The sequence below is a fragment of the Palaemon carinicauda genome, chromosome 39 (assembly GCF_036898095.1).
Source record: "Palaemon carinicauda isolate YSFRI2023 chromosome 39, ASM3689809v2, whole genome shotgun sequence".
NCBI classification, from domain to species: Eukaryota; Metazoa; Arthropoda; class Malacostraca; order Decapoda; family Palaemonidae; genus Palaemon; species Palaemon carinicauda.
In genome coordinates, this window is record NC_090763.1 from 17,396,676 (window position 1) to 17,423,167 (window position 26,492).

Sequence of the window (26,492 nt, forward strand, 5' to 3'; positions counted from 1 at the left end):
AGTCTCTCTCATTTTCAGTGGGAGGTTGGCTAAGTGTATGCCAAACCTATTGGTTGTCATATGCCAGGTACTGCATTCGCCCAAAATCTCCCCTACATGGGGAGAAGGATTAATCCAAGACCAAGTGTCAGGTTACATAACCTAGCCACTTACCAAGCTCAAACAATTCATTCATCCTAATGAATAGCTTTTAGGATGTTGCTGGACTTAATTACTTGATTACTTATTGGACTAGGAGACTAAAATTTCCAGGGAAGAAGGGAACCTACTAGTATTGGCTAAAGGGGACATCCTCTCACTAATGAGCGAGTCATTCACATATCATACATTAAAGGAAGAAACGTTTGTATACGCTTGAGAACAAAGGTCAAAGTGGCTTGTCTGTAACAGGCGGGTGAGTGGTGCTAATCTCCACCACCAGTCATAAACTTGTTAATAAATCAGTGGCCATTTCAGGTTGCTCTGAAGAAATTTCTTATCCTCCCTTATATAATATAAAGCAACTATCTGCCTATATATGTAAATATACATCTTTTCTGTCACGCTGAGGGATATTGACAAACGTATTACTACTTGGTCTATACCCTGTTGAGAAGTGGTATCCCAAGAGGTATACTTAGAAACCATAATCTCCCACATATTGCCAAACCAGGGGGTTGTAGTTATGAAAGGGGGAGGGTGTGGGAAGGGTTGAATTTGTGTGTGCATGTGTGCATATCTATCAAAATATTTAGCTGGACGGGTTGTGTATACTAGTATTAAAGAAGTGGTATAGCTATGAAAGATATAAATTACTTTTAAATTATTTTTTATATCATAATACAGTGACATGACTTGGGTGTTATACAGTTGTAGATTAAGATTTCGGCTAAATAAGGCATTTCGGTACCCATTTCCTTTGTAATGCCCATCTAATTACAAATATATAAGGTTAAGGAAACAACTACTGTACAGTAAAATACTCTCTTATTTAATGAAAACAAGATCTTTCCTTCTGTATAATATTTTAAAAGGGAACTAATTTAATTATATCTTATTTTAAAGTAACACTACTATTTTTCACCACCCGGTATTTGATGACGTAAGTTAACCATTGGAATAGACTTAGCATGGTGTTGAGAAGGATAGGCAGGCATCCCTTCATTGCTAGTAAAATTGTGAGGCTCAGTTCTCTCATTGGTAAAGATTATTTCTGATTGTGCATTGTCAAGGGGCAAGACGGTAGTGCTACAGCATCTTGAAGCTGGGAAGGGACACCCTTGCATGTTTACCTGAAATTAAGAGAAACATTTTTATAATGGAAGACATTTTATTTTTCAAATAAAACAGTTAATTATTTGTTACTCAACATAAGTGGACAGGTAATACCCAGTCACACCAGCTTTTATAGTTCAGGATTGAGAGGCCTGTACTTCACATGTACAGCCTGCTTATGATAGTTGCTTTTATCTTTTCATGTGATAAGAAATCAATTGCCTGAGTTTGGGGAAGGGCGTAGATAAATTCAACTGTAATTAGTGAGTTTGTATGAAAACATATGCTTTCTGTTTAAAAAAAAATAGATATTGTTTCATAACAACACTTTCAATGTTTCGATGATGAGAAAATGGCCTTTCAACTTTAAGTAGATTATATAGTCATAACTCATCCTATGTCATTAATTCATTTCAAGAGGTCCAATGCAAGGCAATTTTTTATATAAATGAAAATTTATATTGTTCATAGTGCATTTTATATTATCAAATATTTCTTTAACACATTATCTATAGAAATCTCTTTTGATAATTTTTATTGATAAAATCTCTATGGAATGGGTTAAGTTGTTATGTATAACTTTTACTATGTATTTTTTTTTCATTTCTTTTTTACTTCCAGTATTTTTGTTATTGTTTTTGTCATACTGTATAGTATCATGTTATTACAAAAGCGTTATGCAGTAAAGTAGGAGAGGTAAAAAGGAAAGAGAAGAATCGGCGAACAAAAACATAGGGTTTGTGTTGAACTTACTTTAGAGAACGCATGTCAGGATGCCAGAAAACTCCTAATCAATCAATCATCCATAGAGAATTCCTCAAGAGTACGCAAAAGCCTCAAATTATTGATAAGGTACAGGTTTTTTTTCTACACAGATACAAACCCTCGTCCTGAACATAGGAGAATGGATAACAGTGAAGCTGGAATATGGCAATTAAAAATTATAACGAGATGTCAACTACTGGCTTATAGCGAGGAATCACTGGCCCCCACTGGTCCACTGACAAAAAATCAGCCATCAGTGAGAACAGACATTCCCACTGACTGGATTTTCTGGAAACTTAATTTTTTCCTTCTCTTTTCCGACGTATTTATGAATTGTGTGTTTTTTATGGGGATTTTGGTTGAGGCTCTGCTCCATTTTGAGTGAGGGAAGTAATCCTTGCCTATTATGCTTTTCCTACTGAGGATTCGACACAGCTAAGTGCTTCTTGTGACTACAGTAGTGATGCACCCCTGCCTGGCAGCTATGGGATTGAAATTTGAGACCCATTCAAGTTTTTAATGGTCATCTTTCAGTGGAGAGTCTTCGTCATTAGAAGAGTTTTTTTCTTCTTTTTTTTCTTACTTTCGAGTCATCCTTGAGGTCACTTAGCCTTGACCTCTCACTTTGATCCCAATACTTCCTCTTCTCTCATCATTTGTCGTCTCCCCTGGAGGCTGTTTAAGCAAGGGGGGTTGCCTATACCTGATAATCCTTGGAAAACGAGATATTTCAGATTGATATGTGTAATGTGGCCAATCTTAAGACTTTGAGGTTATCTCAGAGAGTGGCTAGTGCAGGCATTTTTCTTTGAGGATCCCCACCACAGGAGCAGTTGCAGCCCCTGCCAGAGAAGTCATTGGCTCTTCTGGGACCTTGACACTGCCTTCTTCATCTCCCGACATGCTCAGAGACCTTCATGGGAGATTATTTCCATGTTGCTCTTCCCTTTGGAAATGCCACTCTTCACCTGCCCCTCCAGAGGATTTCTCCCTTGCAAGGACCTGCAAGCTTCTACAAGTACTTTCTTCAATTATTCGAGCTCTTAACTTTGCCCCATTAGGAGGTCTCCTCCAAAGCACTCTAGCTCCCAGGGATATGCTTGTAAGGTTCCTAGTCAACCTTTGCCAGCTCCTTCCTTCTTGGAGGTGGATCTTAGGCACCTCACATATGCTATTCATCCTCTACGAGCCTCATTCAGATCGTCTTTGAACTTCTACAATTGACCTTCCTATTCCGGCCTCAACTTGGTGTTCCTCATCCAAACGTGCTTCACCTGGACTTGCCTCACCCAGACAGGCCTCAATCAGATGCATCTCATCCATACGTGCCTTATTCTGACACCCCTCGACCAAATGTGCTTCACATGGATCACATCAGCCAATGCGCCTCATCCAACCTAACCTCTCCTATAGATGCTCCTCGCCCAGGAGTTCCTCTTGCAGCAGATATGCCTCTTCAAGTCTTGTTTCTCCCAGAAGCAATTCTTCCAACGAGCCTTGCTAGACAAACCTAGCCAAGTGCCCCTCCCTTATAGGTGCATCTCCCAGGTGTGCTGCCCCAGGGATGCCTTCCGTAATAACAAGTCTACCAGACGCTCATCTTGACGCATCACCAGACACTCCTCCCAATACAGAAGAGCCTTACCAGGCACGTGTTTCCTAATGCACCCCTCCTATACATGTTTCTTCCAGATGCTCCTCATTGGATGTACAGTGCATCTAGGAATCTATCGTCGTTGGATTGTTCCCCTCCTGTTGAGTGTGCACCGGAGGAATGTAGAGAGTACGCAACCTAGATGGTGCTCTGGAGGTTCTTCTCCTCTAGGATTTCTTCCCCTACCTGAAACCCCAGATAGAGATCTCCTTGGTAGATTAGTTAAATTTTTGAGGTCTGTTCTGGTTATGCTTCTTACTGAACAGAAAAAGGTTCTTCTAGATCCAGAAACCTGAGGCCTCTAGGATTAAAAGGAAGGTTATCAGTCTTTCGTCTGATCTCCTAGTGCTCACACCTCAAAGGGATCAAAGATTCTGTACTAGAACATTCAAGAACAGGGCTCCTTAGGGGCTGCAGACCCTGGGAACTGGTGAAAGGCCTTGGTGTTGTTGGGACCTACAGTGGTCATTCAGGAGGATTCTGTGGTGGTTATGAGTTGGACTGGGGGTCAGGTTTAGGTAAACTTCATAACCAAGCAACATTTTTTTCAAGACAAGATTTGTTGAGATGTATGTCTCCCAGACTTCCAAAAGAAGGGGAGGATGAGTGGAACGTATACAAACCCATTTATTACACTTTAGATGCATATACATTCGGACAACATATCCTATATAGTATTGTACAAGGATATAGGTTCTCTTGCAACCAATTACCATTTACACTTGGTATGGACCTAACCTAATGCCTTTGAGATCCATGCTCAGACCATTAGGATGTTGGCAGGAATCATCACCTATGCTTACATATAGGACCACGTGTTCTGACATTTCCAGGGAATTTAAGCCACCAGATTTTGGTTCATAAGTACTTCCTCCCTCATAAGGATGAGTTTTAAATATTTAACTTAGCCGGTGAATATATAATAGCTGCAACTCTGTTGCTCGACAGACACATACATAAAAACTCGCCAGCGATCGCTATACAGGTTGCGGGTGTGCCCACCAGCGCCAACTGTCGGCCAGATACCACTCTCGATGTAAACAAAACCTCAATTTCTTCTCTGTCGACGTGTCGACAAGACGTACTTTACTCGCTGTTGAACCTGGAGTTTTTCCCATCATATTTGGTGAAGTACTTTAATTTGGTTTGAGCTTTCGCAGTACAGGTGTTTTTCTTCAAATAAATCCTTGAACTCTTTTTTTGAATCGGATTAATTGTTGATGACTTAGATCGTTTTTTGGAATTTTCCCTTGACTAATTCAAAATGGCTGACCCTTCTCAAGTTCCCAAGTTCAGAAAATGTAATGCTAGGGACTGTCATAGGCGTCTTCCAAAGGCTTCTCTCGACCCTCACACTGTTTGTTCCAATTGTCGGGGTAAAACCTGTCAATTGGAAGATCGGTGTGAGGAATGCGTGGGCCTTTCGGAATTCGATTTTATCGAATTTGATAAATATACACGCAGACTAGAGAGAGATAGGGTAAGGAGAAGTTCTTCTAGGTCGGTAGATTTTTCCTCTCCACATGCCCCTGAACCTAATCCTTCCCCTGTAGTGGTTGTTCCTAACCCCCCTCCTAGCACTCAGGAACCGTCTATGCAAGACATGATGCGTGCTATTCATGCCTTGGGGGAGAGAGTTGAGGCCTTAGCTAGTGACCGAAATCAACTCATGGCGGACGTAAAGGAACTCGAATGCCAAAGTGCCACGGCGGAAAGTGTTAAAGTGCCTAGTGTTTCTCAAAGTGTTGTGAACAGTGTTGCGCTCGAGGGTTCGTCTGTTCGTGCCTGTCGTCCACCTAGTCCGGGACCTCTTGCAAGCTCCCAAGCCCAGGGGAGAAGCAATGTCGTACGACTCATGGGTTCGAGAGGCCTTGATCAGCGAACAGACGTTCCCTCTATGGTATCAGGCGTATCTCTCCAAGATCGCCCCTACCAACGTAAGACGAGAGAGCCCATTTTTACCTCGTCGTCCGAAGGTGTTTCTCGTAAGAAACCTTGGACCAAGGTCTCCAGACCTTTAAAGCGTAAGTCGGTCCCTTCAGGACAAGTCCAACGTCCCGGTTGTAGCCACTGGGACAGTTCGGACCCGTTGCCGTCATCTGATGACTGCTCGCCGCCTAAGAGAGGCAAAGTGGTGCCGTCTCATTCGCTCACCCCGTCTGTTACCGCACCTGCTTCCGTAGACCCTAAATGGGTGTTACTGCAAGACATGCAGTCCAAGCTTGCGTCCTTGATGGAGGACTACAATGCGGAGAAGGTTTCCGTTGAACCTACTGGCCATCAGCCATCCAAGCGGTCTGTTGTGCGTCCTGTTGACGTTGAGGTAGCTTTCTCGCGTCAACCAGTTGGGGTAGTACCCCCACCGATGCGACCCAGTGTGGATTTCCAGCCGCACGTTGACGTTAGGCAACGCACTGATGTGATTGGTGACGTTCAGGACGTTCATCAACCATCAGAGTTGACTTGTTTTGACGCGGTGCGTCAACCTCCGCAACCCGGTATGGTGTTGACTGCACAACCCAGACGGTCTAAACAGTCTCGGGTGGACGCTGTGCGTCCTCGCGCACCTGTTGTTGTTGACAGTTCCCAGACTGTTCAGCAGTTCCAGGACGCTGCGTCCGGCTCCGTCACGTATGCACCAGTGCGACCGGACTCTGCGAGTCAAACGTTGCCTACACCTTTGCCGTTTTCTCATCAGTTATCGGATGAGGAACTGTCAGATGAGGACGTTGCTGAACCACATCCTGAGGATCAACCTTCAGAACTTGATGAGCCTAAAGCAGTTCAACCATCCTTGGACTTTAGAAAAGTCATGGCTGTTTTTAAAGAGTTGTTCCCTGATCACTTTATTTCTGTGGCTCCTCGTTCGCCGCCGTCAGAGTTTGTCTTAGGCGTTCCTACTACCATGCCTGCCTTTACTAAACTCGTTCTCTCTCGCTCATCCAAGAGAGCTGTTAGGCGATTGGTTAGAGACCAAGAGGAGTTTAGGGAAGACAGCATTTGCCTTCCCCCCATCTAAACTCTCGTCTAGATCGAGCGTCTGGTATGCCACGGGAGAAGTTCTCGGCTTGGGAGTTCCTGCCTCTGCCCAGGGCGACTTCTCAAGTCTTGTAGACTCTCCCCGCCGCCTTGCCATGAGACGCTCGAAGATTTGTTGGTCACCCTCGGACCTGGACCACCTTCTTAAAGGCATATTTAGGGCGTTCGAAGTCTTTAACTTCCTGGACTGGTGTTTAGGAGCCCTGAGTAGGAAAATCTCTTCTGCCGATAAGGATGTTTCCTTACTCATTATGTCCTGCATGGACAAGGCCGTCCGTGATGGGTCCAACGAACTTGCCGCTTCATTCACGTCCGGAGTCCTGAAGAAACGAGAGTCTCTATGCTCTTTCCTGTCTGCTGGAGTGACGCCATGCCAAAGATCTGAGCTACTCTTTGCGCCCTTGTCTAAGTGCCTGTTTCCTGAAGTCTTGGTTAAGGAAATTGCCTTGTCTTTAGTGCAGAAGGACACCCACGATCTAGTTGCGTCCTCGGCTCGCAAAGCTCCCCCTTTGCCTGCATTGTCTGCTAGACCTAGGATAGACACTCCAGCGTCTCGGTTTATCCCGCCCTTTCGTGGCAGAGCCTCCAGCAGGGGAGGTGCTCGTGGCGAAGGGAAGAGAGGGAAGAAAAAAGGATCCAAGTCCTCTAAGGGCAGAGTCTGACTGCCCGCAACTTCAGACAGCAGTAGGTGCCAGACTCAAGAACTTCTGGCAAGCCTGGGAGAAGAGAGGCGCAGATCAACAATCTGTGAGGTTGCTCAGAGAGAGGTACAAAATCCCTTTTGTACGCAAACCCCCTCTAGCGACGTCCCCCATCGATCTCTCTCCCAGGTACCGAGAGGAAGAAAAGAGACAAGCCCTGAAACTGGAAGTGTCTCTTTTGCTAGAGAAGGGAGCGGTGGTCAAAGTCTCGGACCTTCAATCACCGGGGTTTTACAACCGTCTCTTCCTAGTATCAAAGAAGACAGGAGGTGCTAGACGTCAGTGCTCTGAATGTCTTTGTCACAAAGACGAAGTTCACCATGGAGACCACAAAGTCAGTCCTAGCAGCGGTCAGAAAGGAAGACTGGATGGTCTTTCTAGACCTAAGGGACGCCTACTTCCACATCCCCATTCACTCAGACTCCCAACCTTTTCTGAGATTCGTCTTCGACGATGTGGTGTACCAGTTTCGGGCCCTGTGCTTTGGCCTAAGCACAGCTCCTCTCGTGTTTACGAGGCTTATGAGGAATGTGGCAAAATTCCTCCACTTATCGGACATCCGAGCCTCCCTTTATCTGGACGACTGGCTTCTCAGAGCCTCTTCCAGTCATCGCTGTCTGAAGGATCTCAATTGGACTCTAGATCTGACCAAGGAATTGGGACTCCTTGTCAACTTGGAAAAGTCACAGCTGGTCCCATCCCAATCTATTCTGTATTTAGGGATGGAGATTCACAGTCAAGTTTTTCGGGCTTTTCTGTCGGCCCCCAGAATAGATCAAGCCCTGCTCTCCATCCAGAAGATGCTGAAGAAAGAACGCTGCTCAGTCAGACTGTGGATGAGTCTGGTAGGAACGCTGTCATCCCTGGAGCAATTTGTCTCACTAGGAAGGCTACACCTCCGTCCTCTTCAATTCCATCTGGCTTTTCACTGGAAAAAGGACAAGACGCTAGAGGCGGTCTCGATCCCGATTTCCGAAAAGATAAAGTCTTGTCTGACTTGGTGGAAGGACAATATCAGCCTACGAGAGGGTCTTCCCCTGGCAGTTCAGATACCCAACCACGTTCTCTTCTCGGACGCATCGGACTTGGGCTGGGGCGCGACGCTGGACGGTCGGGAATGCTCAGGTCTGTGGAACTCGAGTCAGAGGAGCATGCATATCAACAGCAAGGAGCTTTTGGCGGTTCATCTGGCCTTGATAAGCTTCGAGAATCTCCTTCGAGGCAAGGTGGTGGAGGTCAACTCGGACAACACCACGGCCTTGGCGTACATTTCCAAACAGGGAGGTACCCACTCACTGACTTTGTACGAGATCGCAAGGGACCTGCTCATCTGGTCAAAAGATCGAGGCATCTCCCTTGTAACGAGGTTCATCCAGGGCGACTTGAACGTCCTAGCAGATTGTCTCAGTCGGAAAGGTCAAGTAATTCCAACCGAATGGACCCTCCACAAGGATGTGTGCAAGAGACTGGGCGACTTGGGGTCAACCCACCATAGATCTCTTTGCAACCTTGCTGACCAAGAGGCTTCCAATCTATTGCTCTCCAGTCCCGGACCCAGCAGCAATACATATAGATGCCTTCCTCCTAGATTGGTCACATCTAGACCTTTACGCATTCCCACCATTCAAGATTGTCAACAAGGTACTGCAGAAATTCGCCTCTCACGAAGGGACAAGGTTGACGTTAGTTGCTCCCCTCTGGCCCGCAAGAGAATGGTTCACCGAGGTACTTCGATGGCTAGTAGACGTTCCCAGAAGTCTTCCTCTAAGGGTAGACCTTCTACGTCAGCCACACGTAAAGAAGGTACACCAAAGCCTCCACGCTCTTCGTCTGACTGCCTTCAGACTATCGAAAGACTCTCGAGAGCTAGAGGCTTTTCGAAGGAGGCAGCCAGTGCGATTGCTAGAGCAAGGAGAGCGTCTACCATTAGAGTCTACCAATCGAAGTGGGAAGTCTTCCGAGACTGGTGCAAGTCAGTTTCCGTATCCTCGACCAGTACCTCTGTAGCCCAAATAGCTGATTTTCTCTTATACCTGAGAAAAGTACGATCCCTTTCAGCTCCTACTATCAAGGGCTACAGAAGCATGTTGGCCTCGGTCTTCCGTCATAGAGGCTTAGATCTTTCCAACAATAAAGATCTGCAAGACCTCCTTAAGTCTTTTGAGACCTCTAAGGAGCGTCGTTTGGCTACGCCTGGGTGGAATTTAGACGTGGTCCTAAGATTCCTCATGTCAGACAGGTTTGAGCCTTTACAGTCAGCCTCCCTGAAAGATCTCACTCTTAAGACTCTTTTCCTGGTATGCTTAGCCTCGGCTAAAAGAGTCAGTGAGCTTCATGCCTTCAGCAAGAACATCGGGTTTTCGTCAGAAAAAGCTACTTGTTCTCTGCAGCTTGGTTTCCTAGCCAAAAATGAGCTACCTTCTCGTCCTTGGCCTAAATCTTTCGATATTCCTAGCTTATCGGAGATCGTAGGCAATGAACTAGAAAGAGTCTTATGCCCTGTTAGAGCTCTTAAGTTCTACTTAGCTCGTACTAAACCTTTACGAGGCCAATCTGAAGCGTTATGGTGTTCGGTTAAGAAACCATCCTTGCCTATGTCAAAGAATGCTTTGTCATATTTTATCAGATTGTTAATACGAGAAGCTCATTCACACTTGAGTGAGGAAGACCGATCTTGGCTTAAGGTTAAGACGCACGAGGTTAGGGCTGTAGCAACTTCCGTGGCCTTTAAGCAAAATAGATCTCTGCAAAGTATCATGGACGCAACCTATTGGAGAAGCAAGTCAGTGTTCGCGTCATTTTACTTGAAAGATGTCCAGTCTCTTTACGAGAACTGCTACACACTGGGACCATTCGTAGCAGCGAGTGCAGTAGTGGGTGAGGGCTCAACCACTACAATTCCCTAATTCCATATCCTTTTAATCTGTCTCTTGAAATGTTTTAATGTTGTTTTTATGGGTTGTCCGGAAGGCTAAGAAGCCTTTCGCATCCTGGTTGATTTGGCGGGTGGTCAAAGTCATTTCTTGAGAGCGCCCAGATTAGGGGTTTGATGAGGTCCTGTTGTATGGGTTGCAGCCCTTGATACTTCAGCTCCTGGGGGTCTGTCAGCATCCTAAGAGGATCGCTGGGCTCCGTAAGGAAGACGTACTTACAAGGCAGAGTAATCGTCTAAGTCGACTTCCTTACCAGGTACCTATTTATTTTGGTTTTGTTATATTGATAACTGTCAAAATGAAATAAAAAACTCTTAGCTTATACGATGTAAACATAATTAACTCTGGTCTCTACCCACCTCCTTGGGTGTGAATCAGCTATTATATATTCACCGGCTAAGTTAAATATTTAAAAATGATATTTTAATTATAAAATAAATTTTTGAATATACTTACCCGGTGAATATATAAATTAAACGACCCTCCCTTCCTCCCCAATAGAGACGCAGTGGGATGAGAAGAAATTGAGGTTTTGTTTACATCGAGAGTGGTATCTGGCCGACAGTTGGCGCTGGTGGGCACACCCGCAACCTGTATAGCGATCGCTGGCGAGTTTTTATGTATGTGTCTGTCGAGCAACAGAGTTGCAGCTATTATATATTCACCGGGTAAGTATATTCAAAAATTCATTTTATAATTAAAATATCATTTTTCTATTAAAGTGCGATGGTTTGTATTGTAGGAACAAATCTCAAATTTCTAATGTAATCATTTAAGTTAAACTTCCTGTCTCAACCACCCTGCAAGTCCCAAGCCTAAGGTTGAAGGTGAATGTATAGCAGGTAGTTAGATATTTATTGGCTTCTGTAGCTTTGCAGAAGTCATAATCCTATTCAAGGATTTGGGTCTGTATTGGTAGGAAAAATAGAAATTATTTTGAACATTTATGATGTTTGTAAGCTCTTGGTTAACAATGCATAGACTTGAAGGCATTGTGGATTTATGATAAATCTTTAAATTCTTAGTGACAGTATATTTAAGATTTCTTGAGGAAAATTTTATGCTGAGTATTGGACCAAATTTCTGTATGAGTATTAGACCAAATTTCAGTATATGTTTTGAACCAAATTTATGTATTTGATATTCAGGCATGCTGTTGCAGTACTCAGAAATTATGGGTGGTTGTTACAAAGTTTTAATAAGTCATTGTTTGTAGAAAATATGTTAGTGTACATTATTTGTTTGTGTACAGTTGTATGGTTTCACTTATATTGGTGTTATGTAAAATTCCTATACAGTATTATTGTAAGAGTTTTTAGTTTGGGAAAATATAGTTAAAGTATTTCCACACAATACCTCTTCATTATCATATATGTAGAAAACTGCTCGAAGGACATTGTACGCTTGAGCCAAAATGAATAATGATGAAGACACTGTAGTAGGTCTTGCTGATGTTCTTTCCCATGCAGAAAATAGCCTCTCCAATAAAAATGGTGTCCAGCATATGAAGTTTACTACAAGGATTATGAAACCCTGAAAGATAAAAAGGTTTTACTATTAGGCCCATGAAAGTTTGAGAAATAGAATAATTTTTACAATGAATATTTTGAGTTCCTGGAAGAGTAAATAATTTTTGCTATTAGGATTATGGAAAAAGTCATAAATCAAACAAGGTTTAATGGTTTTCATTGTTACATAATTCCTGGTGTAGGTAATGATAGACCAGACAACTAAAGTTATTCAAGTACTGTAATATTTATCTAGTTTAAAGGTAGCTCATGAGTGGCAGAGGCAAGGGACAGGGCAATGTCGTAGAGACTGACCATATGTACAAATGATCAGCACCTAAGCCCCCTCTCCAATAAGCTAGCACCAGGGAAGCCAGGTAATGGCTGCTGATGACTCAACAGGTAAACCTATAGACTCCTTTAACCCCTCTACCCCTAGCTCACAAGGATGGTGAGGTTGGAGACAACTAGAAACTACCAAGCATGAGCATCATAGAACTCCCATCCAACAAATTGCAAGACAGGGATATTTGCAACAGAATACCATATTGATAGCTAGGTTCCACTAATGAAACTCCCATGAAATAAAGATTAACAGAAATATTAGAGAATTAAAGTTTACTAACGCTAGGTAAATGATCCCAGTACATTCTCTCCTCATTGGTGAGGTGAGATAGTACATGAGGGGAACATATTTTCAGCACTGTGCTTGTCGGAACTATGCCATCAAACACATCGCAGCTCTTTTTTAATGACTTTAAGGTCTCAGAACTTCTGGCATCTATTGTACTTTGTTTCAATTTTTCTAGTACAATACACAGTACCAGTGGAAGTGAAGCCTATGATTGTTTTCATTGCTCTTTCTCATGTTTCGCCTTTGCGGGAACGTTCCGGTTGTTTCCTCTCTTCGCAAAACAGGTCTCCTCGTGCATGTTCTCTATGGTTGTTGCTTTCCACGGGATTGACCGTGTGCCACAATCTGGAACCATACGATCAGTAACAGTGAGAGATAATCGTGCGATCAGGAACCACAAGATCAAATTAAAGTGTTCTACAGCTGATCATCTCTTTTGAGTCCCAATGGATCTTTTACACCTGTCAACTGTTCCTTCCCAGTGCTACCAACCAAGTCCCGTCACCTATAAGATAAAGAAGAAGAAGTCACCAAAGAACAGGACGACAAATCTTGATGGAGTTTCACGAAACTCCAAGGGTGTTCTTGGTTCAGTTCAAGCCTTCGTGTTACTAGTGGTGCAGAAACTTTCCTCTAGGTCCTACTCCCCTGCAAACCTGATGCAGCTTGGGCTTCTGTGGGTGTGAGTTCTGGGTCTGGATGAGTCACAAGTCTTGGACTACTATGATTGTGTGCTGCTAATGGCTGCTGGTCCTAAAGCTTCAGCATCAGAGCAGAGAGAGTCGTATCACTCCTTCATGCAGGCCTTAGCCTGCATAAGGATGATAAATAATTTTGGCAATCTTTTCAATTCCCCCCAAAGGGGAAAGACAGAACCTCGGTACTGCATCTACCAGCCCCCTAGAACTAGCAAGACCAGAATAAAGTTGTCCTGGTTTAATATGGTGAAGAGAGCTTGGAAGAAGGTATTCTCCCAGTTTACTGGATCTTCAAACTCTGAGGGTAGGGAACTCATCGCACCTACTTCCACCACCGTTCGTTCCCCCCTTGCCTTTAGACCTGGCAATTCTGGCTTTGATGCATAATGTCATCTTCTACAAGTTCAGCAGCACAGCAGGTGATGTTCTCGGCTGCAGAGGATGCGCACTTGAAGCGTATTGCAAAGCCTTCTTTGCAATTACTGGTCTGGTTCAGTTGACCCTCCGATCGCCAATGAAGATTTGGCCGATTCAGAGAAATGGAAAGCTTTGAATACCTTGATTTAAGGTGCCAGGGCAGTTCAGTTCAGTTCCTCACCCATAATTTGGCCAACCAGTGGATGAACTGATTTTAGAAGGTCATGTCAAGATTCCAGAAGCAGATGCCAAAGAGAGAAGCACTCAAGTTGTGCAACTCATCATTGGAGGGTCCTTTCTTGTTCAACTCGGAAGACATTGATGCAGTTGCAAAGTGCTGGAGGAAGATGAGTCCTGACTCCCTTCTCCATAGGGCAGTTACATCTCGCCCTTACTCTTCGGCGCCATCTGCACTAAGGTCGTCTCCCCTCAATAGACAGGGACATAGGAAAGGGTCCAAAACTTCAAAGCAGTTCACCGTTAAGAGGCAAGCCGCAAAGCAGCCCTTTCATGGCAAGGGTGCGATGGCCGGAGGAGGTAGAGCTGGAAGACGTGGTTGCTTCCACCCATTCCTCCCTCTGGTGGATGCCTGAAGCACAGGTGGCAGAAGTGGGAGTTCCACAGGGCTGAATCTTGGACGGTTTCCGTCCTCCATGTGGGGTACCACGTTCCGTTTATTCACTCTCTCTCTCCATTGACTTATTATCTAGTGATGTCCTGTTTCTTCTCGAAGGGATCAACGAAGGACTTTGCTCTCGAGGCGGAAGTTCAAACTATGTTGGAGAAGGACGCTCTTCAAGAGGTCCTAGACAGATTACCAGGCTTCTACAATTGACTCTTTCTTGTAGAGAAGGCTGCTGGAGATTGGTCATTGACCTCTCTGCCATGAACGGGTGTTGTGTTGCAAACTCTGTTCAAGTTGGAATCAGCAGATATGGTAAGACAGGCTGTCAGACAAAAGGGATTCATGGTAACTGTGGATCTCATAGATGCATACAGACTTCCAGATCCTAGTCCATCTTATGTCAAGGAATTACCCATGACTCATCTTTCACAAGAGAATTTACAAGTTCAAAATGCTGGGCTTAGTCTTATCCAGAGCTGTCCAGGTGTTCCCGAGAGTATTCACTCTGGTGTCAACCTGGGCTCATATCAACGGCATTCGTCTGTAGCTCTTATCTAGACAATTGGTTATTCTAGCAGACTTTATAAAGACCCTTCTCCTGCACTGAGACAGGCTCCTTGCATTTTGTCACAATCTGGGTATCGTCATGAATCACGAGAATTCCTCCCTGCAACCATCTCAAAATCTTGTATATCTTGGAATACAAATATGTAGGTAGTAGGTTGGCCAGGGCACCAGCCACCCGTGGGATACTACCACTAGAGAGTTATTGGGCCCTTGACTGACTAGACAGTACAACATTGCATCTTTCTCTCTGGTTACGGCTCATTTTCCTTTTGCCCACACATACAGCGATTAGTCTGGCCCATTCTTTACATATTCTCCTCTTTCCTCATACACTTGACAACACTTGAGATTACCAAACAATTCTTTTTCATTCAAGGGGTTGACCACTGCAATGCAACTGTTCAGTGGCTGCTTTCCTCTTGGTAATGGTAGAAGATACTCTTCAGCTGTGGTAAGCAGCTGTTCTAGGAGAAGGAGAGACTTAAGTGGAAAAACTGCTCAGTGTCGGTGGTGAAATGCTGCCTCTCAGCATTGAGCCTTGTCTTTACTCTAAACAGAGTTAAAATTTCCTTTTCGACGGAATTGTCTAACATCATATGGAGCTTTAAGCTTACCTGCCCCACCTCTTTGGAAGTTAGACCACCTACTTGGAATGTAGTTTGAGTACTGTACTACAATCTCTGATAGAAGCGCTTTATGAACCACTGGGTCAGTTCTCAGATTGTGACTTGACCCTTAAGACGGTATTCCTTCTTGCTCTTGCCTCTGCCAAGAGAATCGTCAAGTTGCATGATCTCTTATATGACATATCCCATTCAAATGGATGGGGGCAAGTACCGCTCAACTTCGTCCCTGAGTTTGTTGCAAAATCTCAGAATCTTGCTGTAATGGACACTAACTATGGGCCCTTCTGGATTGAGAGTCTCTGTCATGTAACCGATGATCTTGATCAGCTGTTACTATGTTCTGTGAATTTGCTGAGGCGCTATCACAAGCAAACTACTGAAGCTCGCCTGCATGTCAACCAACTTTTTGTAAGCACGGGCAGGGTCAAGAAGAGAGTCACCAAGAATACGATCTCAGCTTAGATTCGCCATGTCATCGGACGGGCATTGAATGCTTATTTTCCTCAATGAAATTTTAGACCCAGAGGTCATTATGTTAGGGATGTCCTGGTCTACCCCCAGCTACCTCCCGCTGACTATCAGTGGATTGTTATACCTCATGTAAAAAGTTTATGGCTAGTTTCCAGCTATGTCAGAAAAATATATCCAGAGTAAAGAGCTCAGGTTTGTATAGTTAGGATAAATACAATTTATTCTTGAATTTGTCATATTCTATTTTCTTGAGTTTGAGGCTTTTTATGCTCCTATATTATAGTTTTCTTTTATTGCAATTATGCACTGGGTTTCAATTAAACATGCTCTCTACATTAACTATAGAGGATAACTATTGTTAATTAAGAGTGAATTTTGTTTTCATAAGAACAATGAAAATAAAAACATTAATTGTTACAAAGAAAAAAAATGTGCATACTTCCTTTCATAGAAATAATTGGAGGCATTAGTACCACAGTAATGATATTTGTGCTTTGTGTTTTATAGAGAGTATACATCTATGGCAAGTACGTAAGGCATGGATTACTCTTTGCAGTAGAAATATAAGAATTGAAAAGGAAAATAGAGAGGATTATGAAAAGATATGACCTTGAAATGTTGATATGATAGGACCTTAAAATGTTGATATTCATAGTTGGAGTACAGTTGGCCAATTGGAAAATAGAGATGATTATGAAAAGATGTGACCTTGAAATGTTGATATGATAGGATCTTGAAATGTTGATATTCATAGTTGGAGTACAGTTGGCCAATCGTTTTACGTATTAGGAATTGGCAGATAACTGTGATGCCTAGAAACTTAAAAAGTTTGAAACTCAACAGTTGAGATAGCTTTTGCCACATGATAAGGGTTGAGGAACTGTTGGGGTAGAAAAGACTGGATATGGAAGTAACAGCACGAAGACATAGGAATGCCCAGAAAATTGAAAAAGTTAGATATAGAAATACACTTGCTAGGAATTCAGTGAGACAGTACTCTACCGGACAAAAGAGTGAAGAGAACTCATTTCACGTTTACCCTTCAAGGGAAAAGCCAACATTGAATGTTATAAATTATGGTGACATAGTCTACTTATATTTGGATAAATATGATATAGTAGATTATAATTAAGTGAAAATTAAGTTAAAAATGAAAAAGTAAATATGACTAGACTTTTTTATGCCTACCACTGGAAATACCTTAATCACTTTGAACTAATTGTTTACTTTGGCATGTAATACTTCTAGCCCCTTCAAATATCACACACATGTATAGTGGATGCTGGAATTAAATTGGTGCACTAGGACAAATGGTTCATTGATTATTGATCATTAGTTGAAAATACATAATTAGTGCCTTTGTAAGGCATAAGTAAAATGAAAGGTTTGCATTTATGGAGTATGAAAAATGAAATTTTCTTTTTTTATTATTTTGTTTTCTTTTAGGGTATATGAATAACCTTGGTTATGTGCCTGACTAAATTTCTGAAATAATGTACAATATTACCTTTCTTGCTAATGTTTGAATTATGAGCTTGTTAGAATGCCTGGAATTCAATTGGTTTACGCTTATACATCTTTGATTGTTCCAGCCTAAACTCCCGTCTAAGAATCCGCTAACCAGTAATGGCAGTCCATAAACACAAATGATGATGATCGTTATAAATGCCGGGAGAAAACCAACCTGGAAAAAAATAGAGTAGCTTGAAGGATGTTTTACAAATATAGTGTAGCTACTGGTTATAGCCAACCAGGTACTTTATGGGACATAATACAGTACAGTATTTGGAATTGTTTTTTATTTTAGGTCTTTTTATTTATAAAATTATGTTATACTATATTAATTTTATTCTTTATTTACCTGAGGCTTACAGGCAGATGTTATCTTTGGATTTTGTAATGGACCTTCTATTTCTGTTTGATCATATGTTGAAGATGTTGACACTTGGGAGTTGTTGATGTTTGGATTCTTAGTCATGCTATCTTCTTCCGTTGTTTTGGGTGGATTAGTAGTAAAAGATGAGTTCTTAGTTATTGGTACTGCTGTAAAAAGTTCTGTGGGTGTGTCTGTACTTGTTGCCACATGCTCGCTTTCCGTTACCGTGTCAGGAATAGTGTCTGTCTCTTTTGGAGTTGTAGTAACAGTGAGAGGAGTTGAGGTTATGTCTTGGTACTCTGGATTTGGAACCTCTGTACGGATTACTATCAGCCCTTCAGGTAACTCTTTGTGGTCATTTGGAAGTGAAGTATCTTGAAGTATAGAATCTGAATTACCATTATTCCTTATGTTCGGAAAGGTGATATTACTTTCACTTCCAGTTTCTTGAGATGTTATCAAGTGAGTACCTATGCTGGAATGATTAGTTGAATTATTTTGAGCTGCATCTATTGCAATATTAACATTAGTTAGGGATTGGGGCCTTGACAAAGTGGTAGGCACATCATGATGTTCATTTGTATTAATATTCTGATTTTGCAAGGTATGATTGCTCAAAGAATTTTGTTGTAGTTTGTTGATAGTTATTCCATGTGAGGGCTTGAATATATTTGAGGTGTTACTATTTCCTAAAATGATACTGCTATCAGAGTGATGTTCCCACTGTTGTGCTGAGTTTGTGGATATTTTAAGGGCTGCTGTGGATTTATCAGTAGTGCTATTGCTATGTTGAGAGTTTACGCTCAAGTTTGTTCCAAAGATTTTATGGAAATCGGAATCTGGAATTCCCAAAGCAGCATGAAGCTTTTTTATTTGTTGTTGATTTTTTTCTGCACTTGGAGTGTTCCCATGAAATTTTTTAAGAGCCTCATGTGAAATGTTGCCTCCAATGATGCCGTACACGAGACCTATTATGGCATTTTCCCGAAAATCACTAGACCAGTCATTCTGACTGTTGTGAGCCCACAGATCATCAAGTAGTCCACGATTGAAACGAAGGAGTTCATTTCTTTTCCAGTTGAATGTGCTGTCATCCAAATGTTTTACATCTTTTTCTGTATTACCCCAAATGATTATGATAAATGCTGCAGTGGTGAACCAGTAAGTTGCTGTCCAGAGAATGCAAAAAACCTTTTGGCATGACGTTGACTTTATGTTGGCATTTTTAGCTGTTAGATAGTGATCAATAGCTGCTCCCAAAATTGAGGAATTGCTTGTGGTTATTGAAAAAACTATTAAAAAGTATATCACAAAATACCTGTAGCAAGAATATGTGTATTCTCTTTGCCCAAAATATAAAAATCCATCACAAAAGAGAATAAGGCTTGCCAAGGCACCAGATATTGTGTCAGATATTTTATAGAGGACTGTAACTGTTGAATTATGAGGCCTCTTGACTCGTTTGATTGTAACTATTGTAGCTGCTACATTTAACAATAGGCCTAGGCCTCCCATGAAAATATGCATTGATGCACATACAGAATGACTTCTCATATTGAACTAATTGATTTATGAATGTATTTTGTTATAGAATATATAACTATAATATTTTCAACAATTGGGTTTAGAAGAATTTCAAGCAGATTTTTTTAGAACTTGTTTAAACATTTCGTTGAACATCAAATTTTGCAGTCAATAATAAAACATTTTACAGTAATGATATCCAATTTCCTTTGCATTTTTACGTGCTTGGCCCCATCTCAAATTCTGATTGTCAAGTAATTTTAATTAGAACTTGATGGAATTTTTTTTTTTTCTGAGTCTATGCTTCAATATTTTTCACACTATAATCTTAACACTTAATATAGGTTTATGATTCTATGCTTATAACCACAAAACCATATGCACAATGAGTCCTATGTTATTCAAAACTTGTGTTGAATATAGTGTCCTTAGTTGACACTTTGCCACCAGTGTTCATCACTTCACTATCATGCTAAAATGCACTGTATTACTTGGATGCTCTCCATGTGTAAACAAAATGGATTGTACTGGCACGCTTGATGCAGTCCGAGAGTTTTGCTACATATGATAATAACCCACATAATGAGTGATCTGTTCATTATAGCCTCTCATATGCAATAGGGGTAAGATCAATAACTGATGTAAGGTGTTATGAGCAATCTCATTATTGTAAACTGAAATACTTTCTAATTTAATAACATTATGATGATTAATTCATTACTTTTAATGTTAATGGGCCACTGGTTATCAATATTCAAGAGCAGAAGTTGGACACACCTTTATTTTATCATCATTGCCTTAAGTGTAATTCTTTTTTCTCATGATTAACTTATAATATTTAATTTAGAAGAGTGGTGTTCTGAGTTGTATTATAAGTCTAGGTGTTTATAATTTGAATGAATGTTGTTAGCAAATAACACATACTTAATGTGGCAGTAGTGTGTGCTGAAGTTGACTACTGTAACTTGAAAATATTGTAATATTTGTTCATGGGTAAATATTTTTTATGTTTTTTTTATGCTTGCAATATAGTCTCTGAAAAGCTTAAGTTTTTACAAATAATTTTGATGAAAGTTGTTTGTATCAGTTTAATTAATCAATTTTTCAGATGTTTATAGACTTATGTTCTTTTTGACAAGAATAAAGTTTCATCAATTTCCTCTTTACAGTATTGGCTTTACATATTAGATTAGCTTCTCTAAGTAATTGTATTTGTTCCGTAACTGAAATACAAACCACGCTATTTAATAGGGGTATTACTTTCGGAGTAGTTAAAATGACGAGCCATTAATTTTTAAAGAGGGTTAACTACCCACACCGCTAGTTAGCGGGGGGTAGGGAGGGTAGCTTGCTACCGCTCCCCCTCACACACCTGTGATTGAGCTCACTTTGCTTTCGTCTCGGATGGTGAACGGACTTGGCTGTTCTTCATCCTTACCGACAATTGGCAGCCATTAATGCTTTTTGCTTTTTCTTTTTTCTTAGACTGTGTGTGTGAAGTTGACTTCTGCGACCATGCGCACCTGCCCTGGGCCCCTGGACTCTCTGACCGCCCCTGTGGAACATTCATGTCGGCGGTCGAAACTGATCCTCACGCCCTTTGTTCTTCTTGCAGAGGTCAACGGTGTGATAGTGTCAACAAGTGTAGTGAGTGTAGGGAGTGGTCTTCCTCCCAGTTGGAAAGGTTATTGCGACGGCAGAAGAAGAAGTCCAAGCGGGATATTTCTCCTTCGAAGGTTGCTTCGAAGGGAGAAAAACCCAAGGCCTCTTCTTCCGTCGCCCAAACATCCTCCGAAGCTCCTACTTGGTCGGTCTCTTTCGAGAGACCGTCGAGTAGTAGCGTAGACCAATTTATTTCTGACCAACCCCGGGTCTCGAGAAATGAGGTTGCTTCCCCTAGCGAAGCAGCACCACCTCTCCCTGCGGGGGAGGCCTTGTCACTTACCTCCGTGTTTCAGATTTGGTCCTCCTTGGGGCTCACGGGTTCGCCCTCCAAGGAGACATTGCTTGATTTCATCCGCAGGGGTGCTTCTGTCAAGCAATCGTCGTCACCGTTAGAGGTAGATCCCCTGACAATTGTCAGGGATGTCTCATGCGACATCACCCATCTCCTCTGCCACTACAAACTCTACTGTAGCTGCCGACTTAGTTTCCCACATTCCTGACCATCCTCTGAGGGGAAAACTAAGTTCATCATCGATCTCTCCTGCTAGTGTTTCTCTCCCTTGGGGGAATTCACTTACAGAGACTCCTCTTCGGAGGACTGCTGACGGTCAGCATGCTGATCTAACGGCTCCCAGAGGGCGCATCCGTCGGAAGGCGCCTCTTCGCCTTAGAGGCCTTCCTTCACCTGCGGTGAGGAGGCGTCTCTTTGGTTCAACGTCTTCAATGCAGTCCCCCGCAGAGGAGCCTCTAGACCGATCATCCATCACTGCACCTGCAACCAGTCTTGTGACTTCGGTCCTGGGCCTCTCTGCAGATTGTTCGCGATCTCCTTCGGTGGATGGTCGTGTTTTTTAAAGACACGTCGACCATCCAACCAACAGACCTGCCGACCTTCCATCGCCGTTCCTGTATGAGCCTAATAAAGCTCCAACAAAGTGCGCTATTGTGCGCCATCACTCTCGCCCTCTGCACCACGCGCCCTGACCAGCGCTCACCAACAGCTCGTCAGTCACCAACGCTTCGGCGCACCACCCATCCTGCTCGTCCTTACAAAGGGCAGCAACCCCACGCGCTTACGCGCCAACATGCGCTTACGCGCCAACATGCGGTAACGCTCCAACATGCGCTTATGCACCAATGTGTGCTTACGTGCCATCATGATCTCCAGCGCTCTCCTGTACGGCATGTGCACACGCGCCCACGATCACCTGCGCACCCTTCGCAAACACGCTCAAGGTCGCCTATGCGCCAGCACACCACAGCGCACCTGCGCTCTCCTTTGTATTAACGATCTCCTGCGCGCCAGCGCTCTCCTGCACCTATGCGCCCACGATCTCCTACGCGCCAGTGCCCACCTGCATGCCAAATTTCTCTTACGCGCCAGTTACCTGTGCGCCAACATTCTCCTGCGCAACAGTGCTCTCCTGCGTGCCAACATGTGCACCCCTCATCACCTGCGCATCCGCGCTCTCCTGTGCGCCATCTTGCGCGCCAACCAACGTGCCAGCCAAAACCTGCGTGCAAGTTCGTAGGTGAGGCGACAACGTTGTTGCCCTCACCTGCGCGCCAACTTTTACCTGCGCGCCAGCGCTCATCAGTCCATGCGCGCCATTTTTCTCCTGCGCGCGCGCCCTCTCCCTCCTACAGACGCACGCCCATCATGATTCTTGTACGCGGGCGCATGCTCTTTCTCCTACAGATGCGCGCCAACACTCTCCCACGTGCTCATCATGATTCTCCTGCGCGCACACTAACAGTCTCCCGCGCGCGAGCGCCAATATTCTCCCTCGCGTTAGCACCAATATTCTCCCGCGCGCGAGCATGCGCACCAACGGGCACGTCATCCGGCAAGGTCGACATCGCCTCATTCCCCTCCCCGCAAGCGCATACCACCGCGCATTGTGGGAGAAGGGAAACATGCAGAAGGGTTCAGGATCCCTAAGCTACATTCTAAGGCGAACCCACCTATTCCAGTAACTCCTCCCAGGGAACCTTCGGTCCCTTTCCCTTCAGGGGGTCTGTCTGACACTGCGTCTGTCAGCCAGCAGCCCTGGTTCAATGCCTTGATCAGAGCTGTAACCCAGGCTTTCAAGCCTGTCCTGTCTGATCCAGGGCATGGAACCATGGCTTCCTGTACCCCTTTGAAGAGGAAAAGAGGAGTTGTGGATGCGGTCACTTCCCCAAGGGAGAAACTGACTCTACTCAGACCATCGAGGCAAATTCCTCCTGTTCCTCAGACTAACTCTCCATCCCTTTCGGACGTAGATCTCCCGTCACCTAGGGAACCACGTGAAGAGAGACTTTCCCCCATCGCACCAATGGAGAAAATCTCTCTTCACGCCGAGAGTTCATCGCAGTCTGTGAATAGAAGGGACATGCTACCTACATCGATGTTGGAGTCTTACCTCCTTCCCCGGAAGGAATATAAAGACTCCAAAACCATGCCAAAGTCCTCCACTAGGGCTAGGATGGAACCAGCCAGCCACTCAGGGAATGTCCGCGACTCTCCCCAAGAAGAGCCTTTGGGGACAGAAGGAGACTTCGCTGCAAGTCCTACAACAGGAGGAGACCAGCAGGAGTCAGAACATGCATTCTGGCAGGTTCTGACTCTAATGAGGGTTCTCAATGGGTTTTCCGACCCAGAGATCCCCCCTCGAGAGGAAAAAGACACTGTCCTAGACTGCGTCTTTGGTACTCAAAAACCCTCTAAGACCAGTGCAGCCCTGCCCTGGTCTCAAGGGGTGAAGAGTACCAGGGACAAGATCGTCCAGCAGGTCTCCGAGATGTCCTCCTCCAACCGTTCCGGTACCACGAATAAGCTCCTCCCACCTCCTCGCGTACAGCAGAGGAGGTACTTCGAGATCCTGGAGGAGCCCAGTTCAACTCTTCCTCTTCACCACTCGCTGGAAGAGCTCTCCAACCGGCAGGTCTCGTTCTCGGCAGCCGAGATCCTTAACCAGGAGAAGTTCACGAAGTATGCTATGCAAGCTACTTCGTGGCTTGATATCTGGTTGGGGACCTTAGGTATCCTGATACGGTCCGAGGAATTCTCCAAGGAACGTACCAGGAAAGCTATGGAAACCTTCCTTCTCTCAGGTACTCGCACGATCAAGTTTCTTGCCCACCGTCTCGAACTTGTGGGCAAATACCATCTTGAAATGTCGAGATGCAGTAGCTGAGAGATTCCACCAGAAGGTCCCTAGCGTCGAGATCAATAGGCTCAGACATTCCTCCATAAAGGGGTCTCATCTGTTTGAGCCTAAGGATGTGGAACATGCTGCTGAGAGGTGGAGGAAGTTTCATCGAGACTCCCTCCTCCATAGGGCTTTAACATCTAAGCCCTATAAACCTCCAGCACCACAGCAGTCCCGTCCAACCAAGACCAGAACGATTACAAAAACTGCAGTGAAGACAACGGTGTCTAAGCCCTTTCTTGTCAAAGACAGGAAAGGCAAAAAGTCCTCCAGGGGAGGTAAAAATCCAAGAGGGAGCAGCCGTGGCCACAAATGCTGGGATAGGAAGTCCTCCTGCATTTCCACTATTGGGGGAATGCCAACAAAGTTGCGCAAACAGGTGGAAGCAACTCGGGGCCGATTCCTGGAAAATCTCTGTGATCAGTCTAGGAAATCGTGTCCTGTTCTTAACATCTTTACCTCCCCTGATCAGGAATCCAGTGTCATTGAACTCCCTTGCCAGGGGATCGGCAAGGGTGCAAGCCCTTCGGGCAGAAGTCCAGACCCTGTTGAAGAAGGGCTCCCTCCAAGAGGTCCTCGACAGATCCCCAGGCTTCTTCAGTCGACTCTTTCTTGTAAAGAAGGCGTCTGGAGGTTGGAGATCAGTCATCGACCTCTCAGCTCTGAATAAATTTGTCAAACAAACTCCGTTCAGCATGGAGACGGCTGACATGTTCTGACTAGCAGTAAGACTGCAAGACTTCATGTGCACACTGGACCTAAAGGACGAGTACTTCCAGATCCCAGTCCGTCTGTCTTCAAGGAAGTACTTAAGATTCAGCCTAGACAACAGAATATACCAGTTCAAGGTGCTGTGCTTCGATCTTTCCACAGCATCACAAGTCTTCACCTGAGTGTTTACCCTAGTGTCATCTTGGGCACACAGGATTGGTATCCGTCTCCTCCGTTATCTGAACGACTGGTTAATCCTAGCAAACTCGGTGTCAACCCTTCTTCAACACCGAGACAAACTTCTGAGACTTTGCCAGGATCTGGGGATCATGGTAAATCTCGAGAAGTCCTCTCTGCTTCCCACTCAAAGACTGGTATACCTAGGCATGATTGTAGATACCATTCTCCACAAAGCCCTCCCATCAGATGACAGGATAGCAAGGCTGAGAAAGGTCGCAAGACCTTTTCTCAGACGAGAAGAACTTCTAGCCCAATTGTGGCTACGTCTCCTCAGTCACCTTTTATCGCTGGCCCGTCTAGTTCCCAATGGTCGCCTCAGGATGAGATCCCTCCAGTGGTGACTCAAGTCCCGGTGGTATTAAGCACACGGCTCCCCGGACATCCTGATCCCCATGGTACCTGCGGAACTGACAGACCTCCAGTGGTGGGTGACAGACGAGAATCTGCAGAAGGGAGTGGACCTTCTCGTCCTCCCCCGGATTTGATGCTGTTTTCAGACCCTTCAAAAAAAATGGTGGGAGGCCCATATGCTGCACCACACGACCTCAGGCCTCTGGTCAGAGTCAGAAAAGTACCTCCACATAAATCTCCTAGAGATGAAGGCCGTCTTTCTAGCCCTTCAAGAGTTCTAACAGTTCTTGGCAAGTCACTCTGTGGTGGTGATGAACGAAAACACCACAGTAGTGGCCTACATCAACAAGCAAGGAGGTACTTTTTTGCAGCAACTATCCTATCTAGCAGTAGAGATACTGAGATTGGCCGAAATCCACCCGATACCACTTTCGGCACGCTTCATTCCAGGCAAAAGGAATGTGCTCTCCGACAACCTGAGCAGAGCATCTCAGATAGTGAGTACCGAGTGGTCTTTGGATTATCTAGTAGCCAACAAAGTCCTGACTTTGTGGGGTTCTCCGACTGTGGATCTGTTCGCAACGGCCCTGAACTTCAGGCTCCCACTGTACTGTTCCCCAGTCCCAGACCCCAAGGCTGTCTGGCAAGATGCTCTCCAACAACTGTGGGACAACATCAATGTTTACGCCTTTCCCCGTTCTGTCTGATGAAGAGGGTACTCAACAAGACCAGAACATCGGTCAATCTTTCAATGACCCTCATAGCTCCGCTATGGCATCACGCAGAAGGGTTCCCGGACCTTCTGTAACGCCTAACGGAGCCATCAAGAGAACTCCCGCTACGACATAATCTACTCAAACAACCACATGCCAACATCTTCCACAAAGCCGTAGCTTCACTGTGACTTCATGCCTGGAGACTATTCAGCATCTCCTCTCTGAGAGAGGATTTTCGCAACAAGTTGCGATTAGGATGTCTGGACATCTGCGAAAATCATCAACAACAGTCTACTGGGCAAAGTGGAACGTCTTCTGTGGTT

General features: G+C 44.2%; 2 protein-coding genes across 5 annotated transcripts in view; one reads left to right on the forward strand and one right to left on the reverse strand.

Moving 5' to 3' along the window:
* LOC137631042 (zinc finger MYND domain-containing protein 11) overlaps positions 1 to 26,492 on the forward strand; it is a 202,189-nt gene that overhangs the window by 25,361 nt on the left and 150,336 nt on the right. For 2 of the 4 annotated variants that reach the window (XM_068362611.1, XM_068362613.1), the window contains exon 1: positions 17,507 to 17,646. The exons of the other annotated variants lie outside the window; for them this stretch is intronic. The gene's annotated coding sequence lies outside the window, so the exon portion shown is untranslated. Of the gene's footprint in view, positions 1 to 17,506; positions 17,647 to 26,492 lie in introns of those variants that run through there. 4 annotated transcript variants of the gene reach the window in all.
* Positions 1,005 to 20,330, reverse strand: LOC137630901 (uncharacterized). The gene is made up of 4 exons (XM_068362438.1): positions 17,761 to 20,330; positions 17,400 to 17,649; positions 11,703 to 11,879; positions 1,005 to 1,271 (listed from the first exon to the last, which is right to left on the reverse strand). The coding sequence occupies exons 1-4, from the start codon at positions 19,320 to 19,322 to the stop codon at positions 1,053 to 1,055; spliced, it is 2,208 nt and encodes a 735-aa protein (XP_068218539.1). The 5' UTR covers positions 19,323 to 20,330; the 3' UTR covers positions 1,005 to 1,052.

Excerpts from the sequence above, each read along its gene's own strand:
- LOC137630901 (XM_068362438.1), bottom strand. The coding sequence starts at position 19,322 with ATGAGAAGTCATTCTGTATGTGCATCAATGCATATTTTCATGGGAGGC. Across the intron at positions 17,650-17,760 it reads AAGATAACATCTGCCTGTAA|TACCTGGTTGGCTATAACCA; the intron begins GCCTCAGGTAAA and ends TGTCCCATAAAG. Across the intron at positions 1,272-11,702 it reads ACATATATGATAATGAAGAG|GTAAACATGCAAGGGTGTCC; the intron begins GTATTGTGTGGA and ends TCTTAATTTCAG.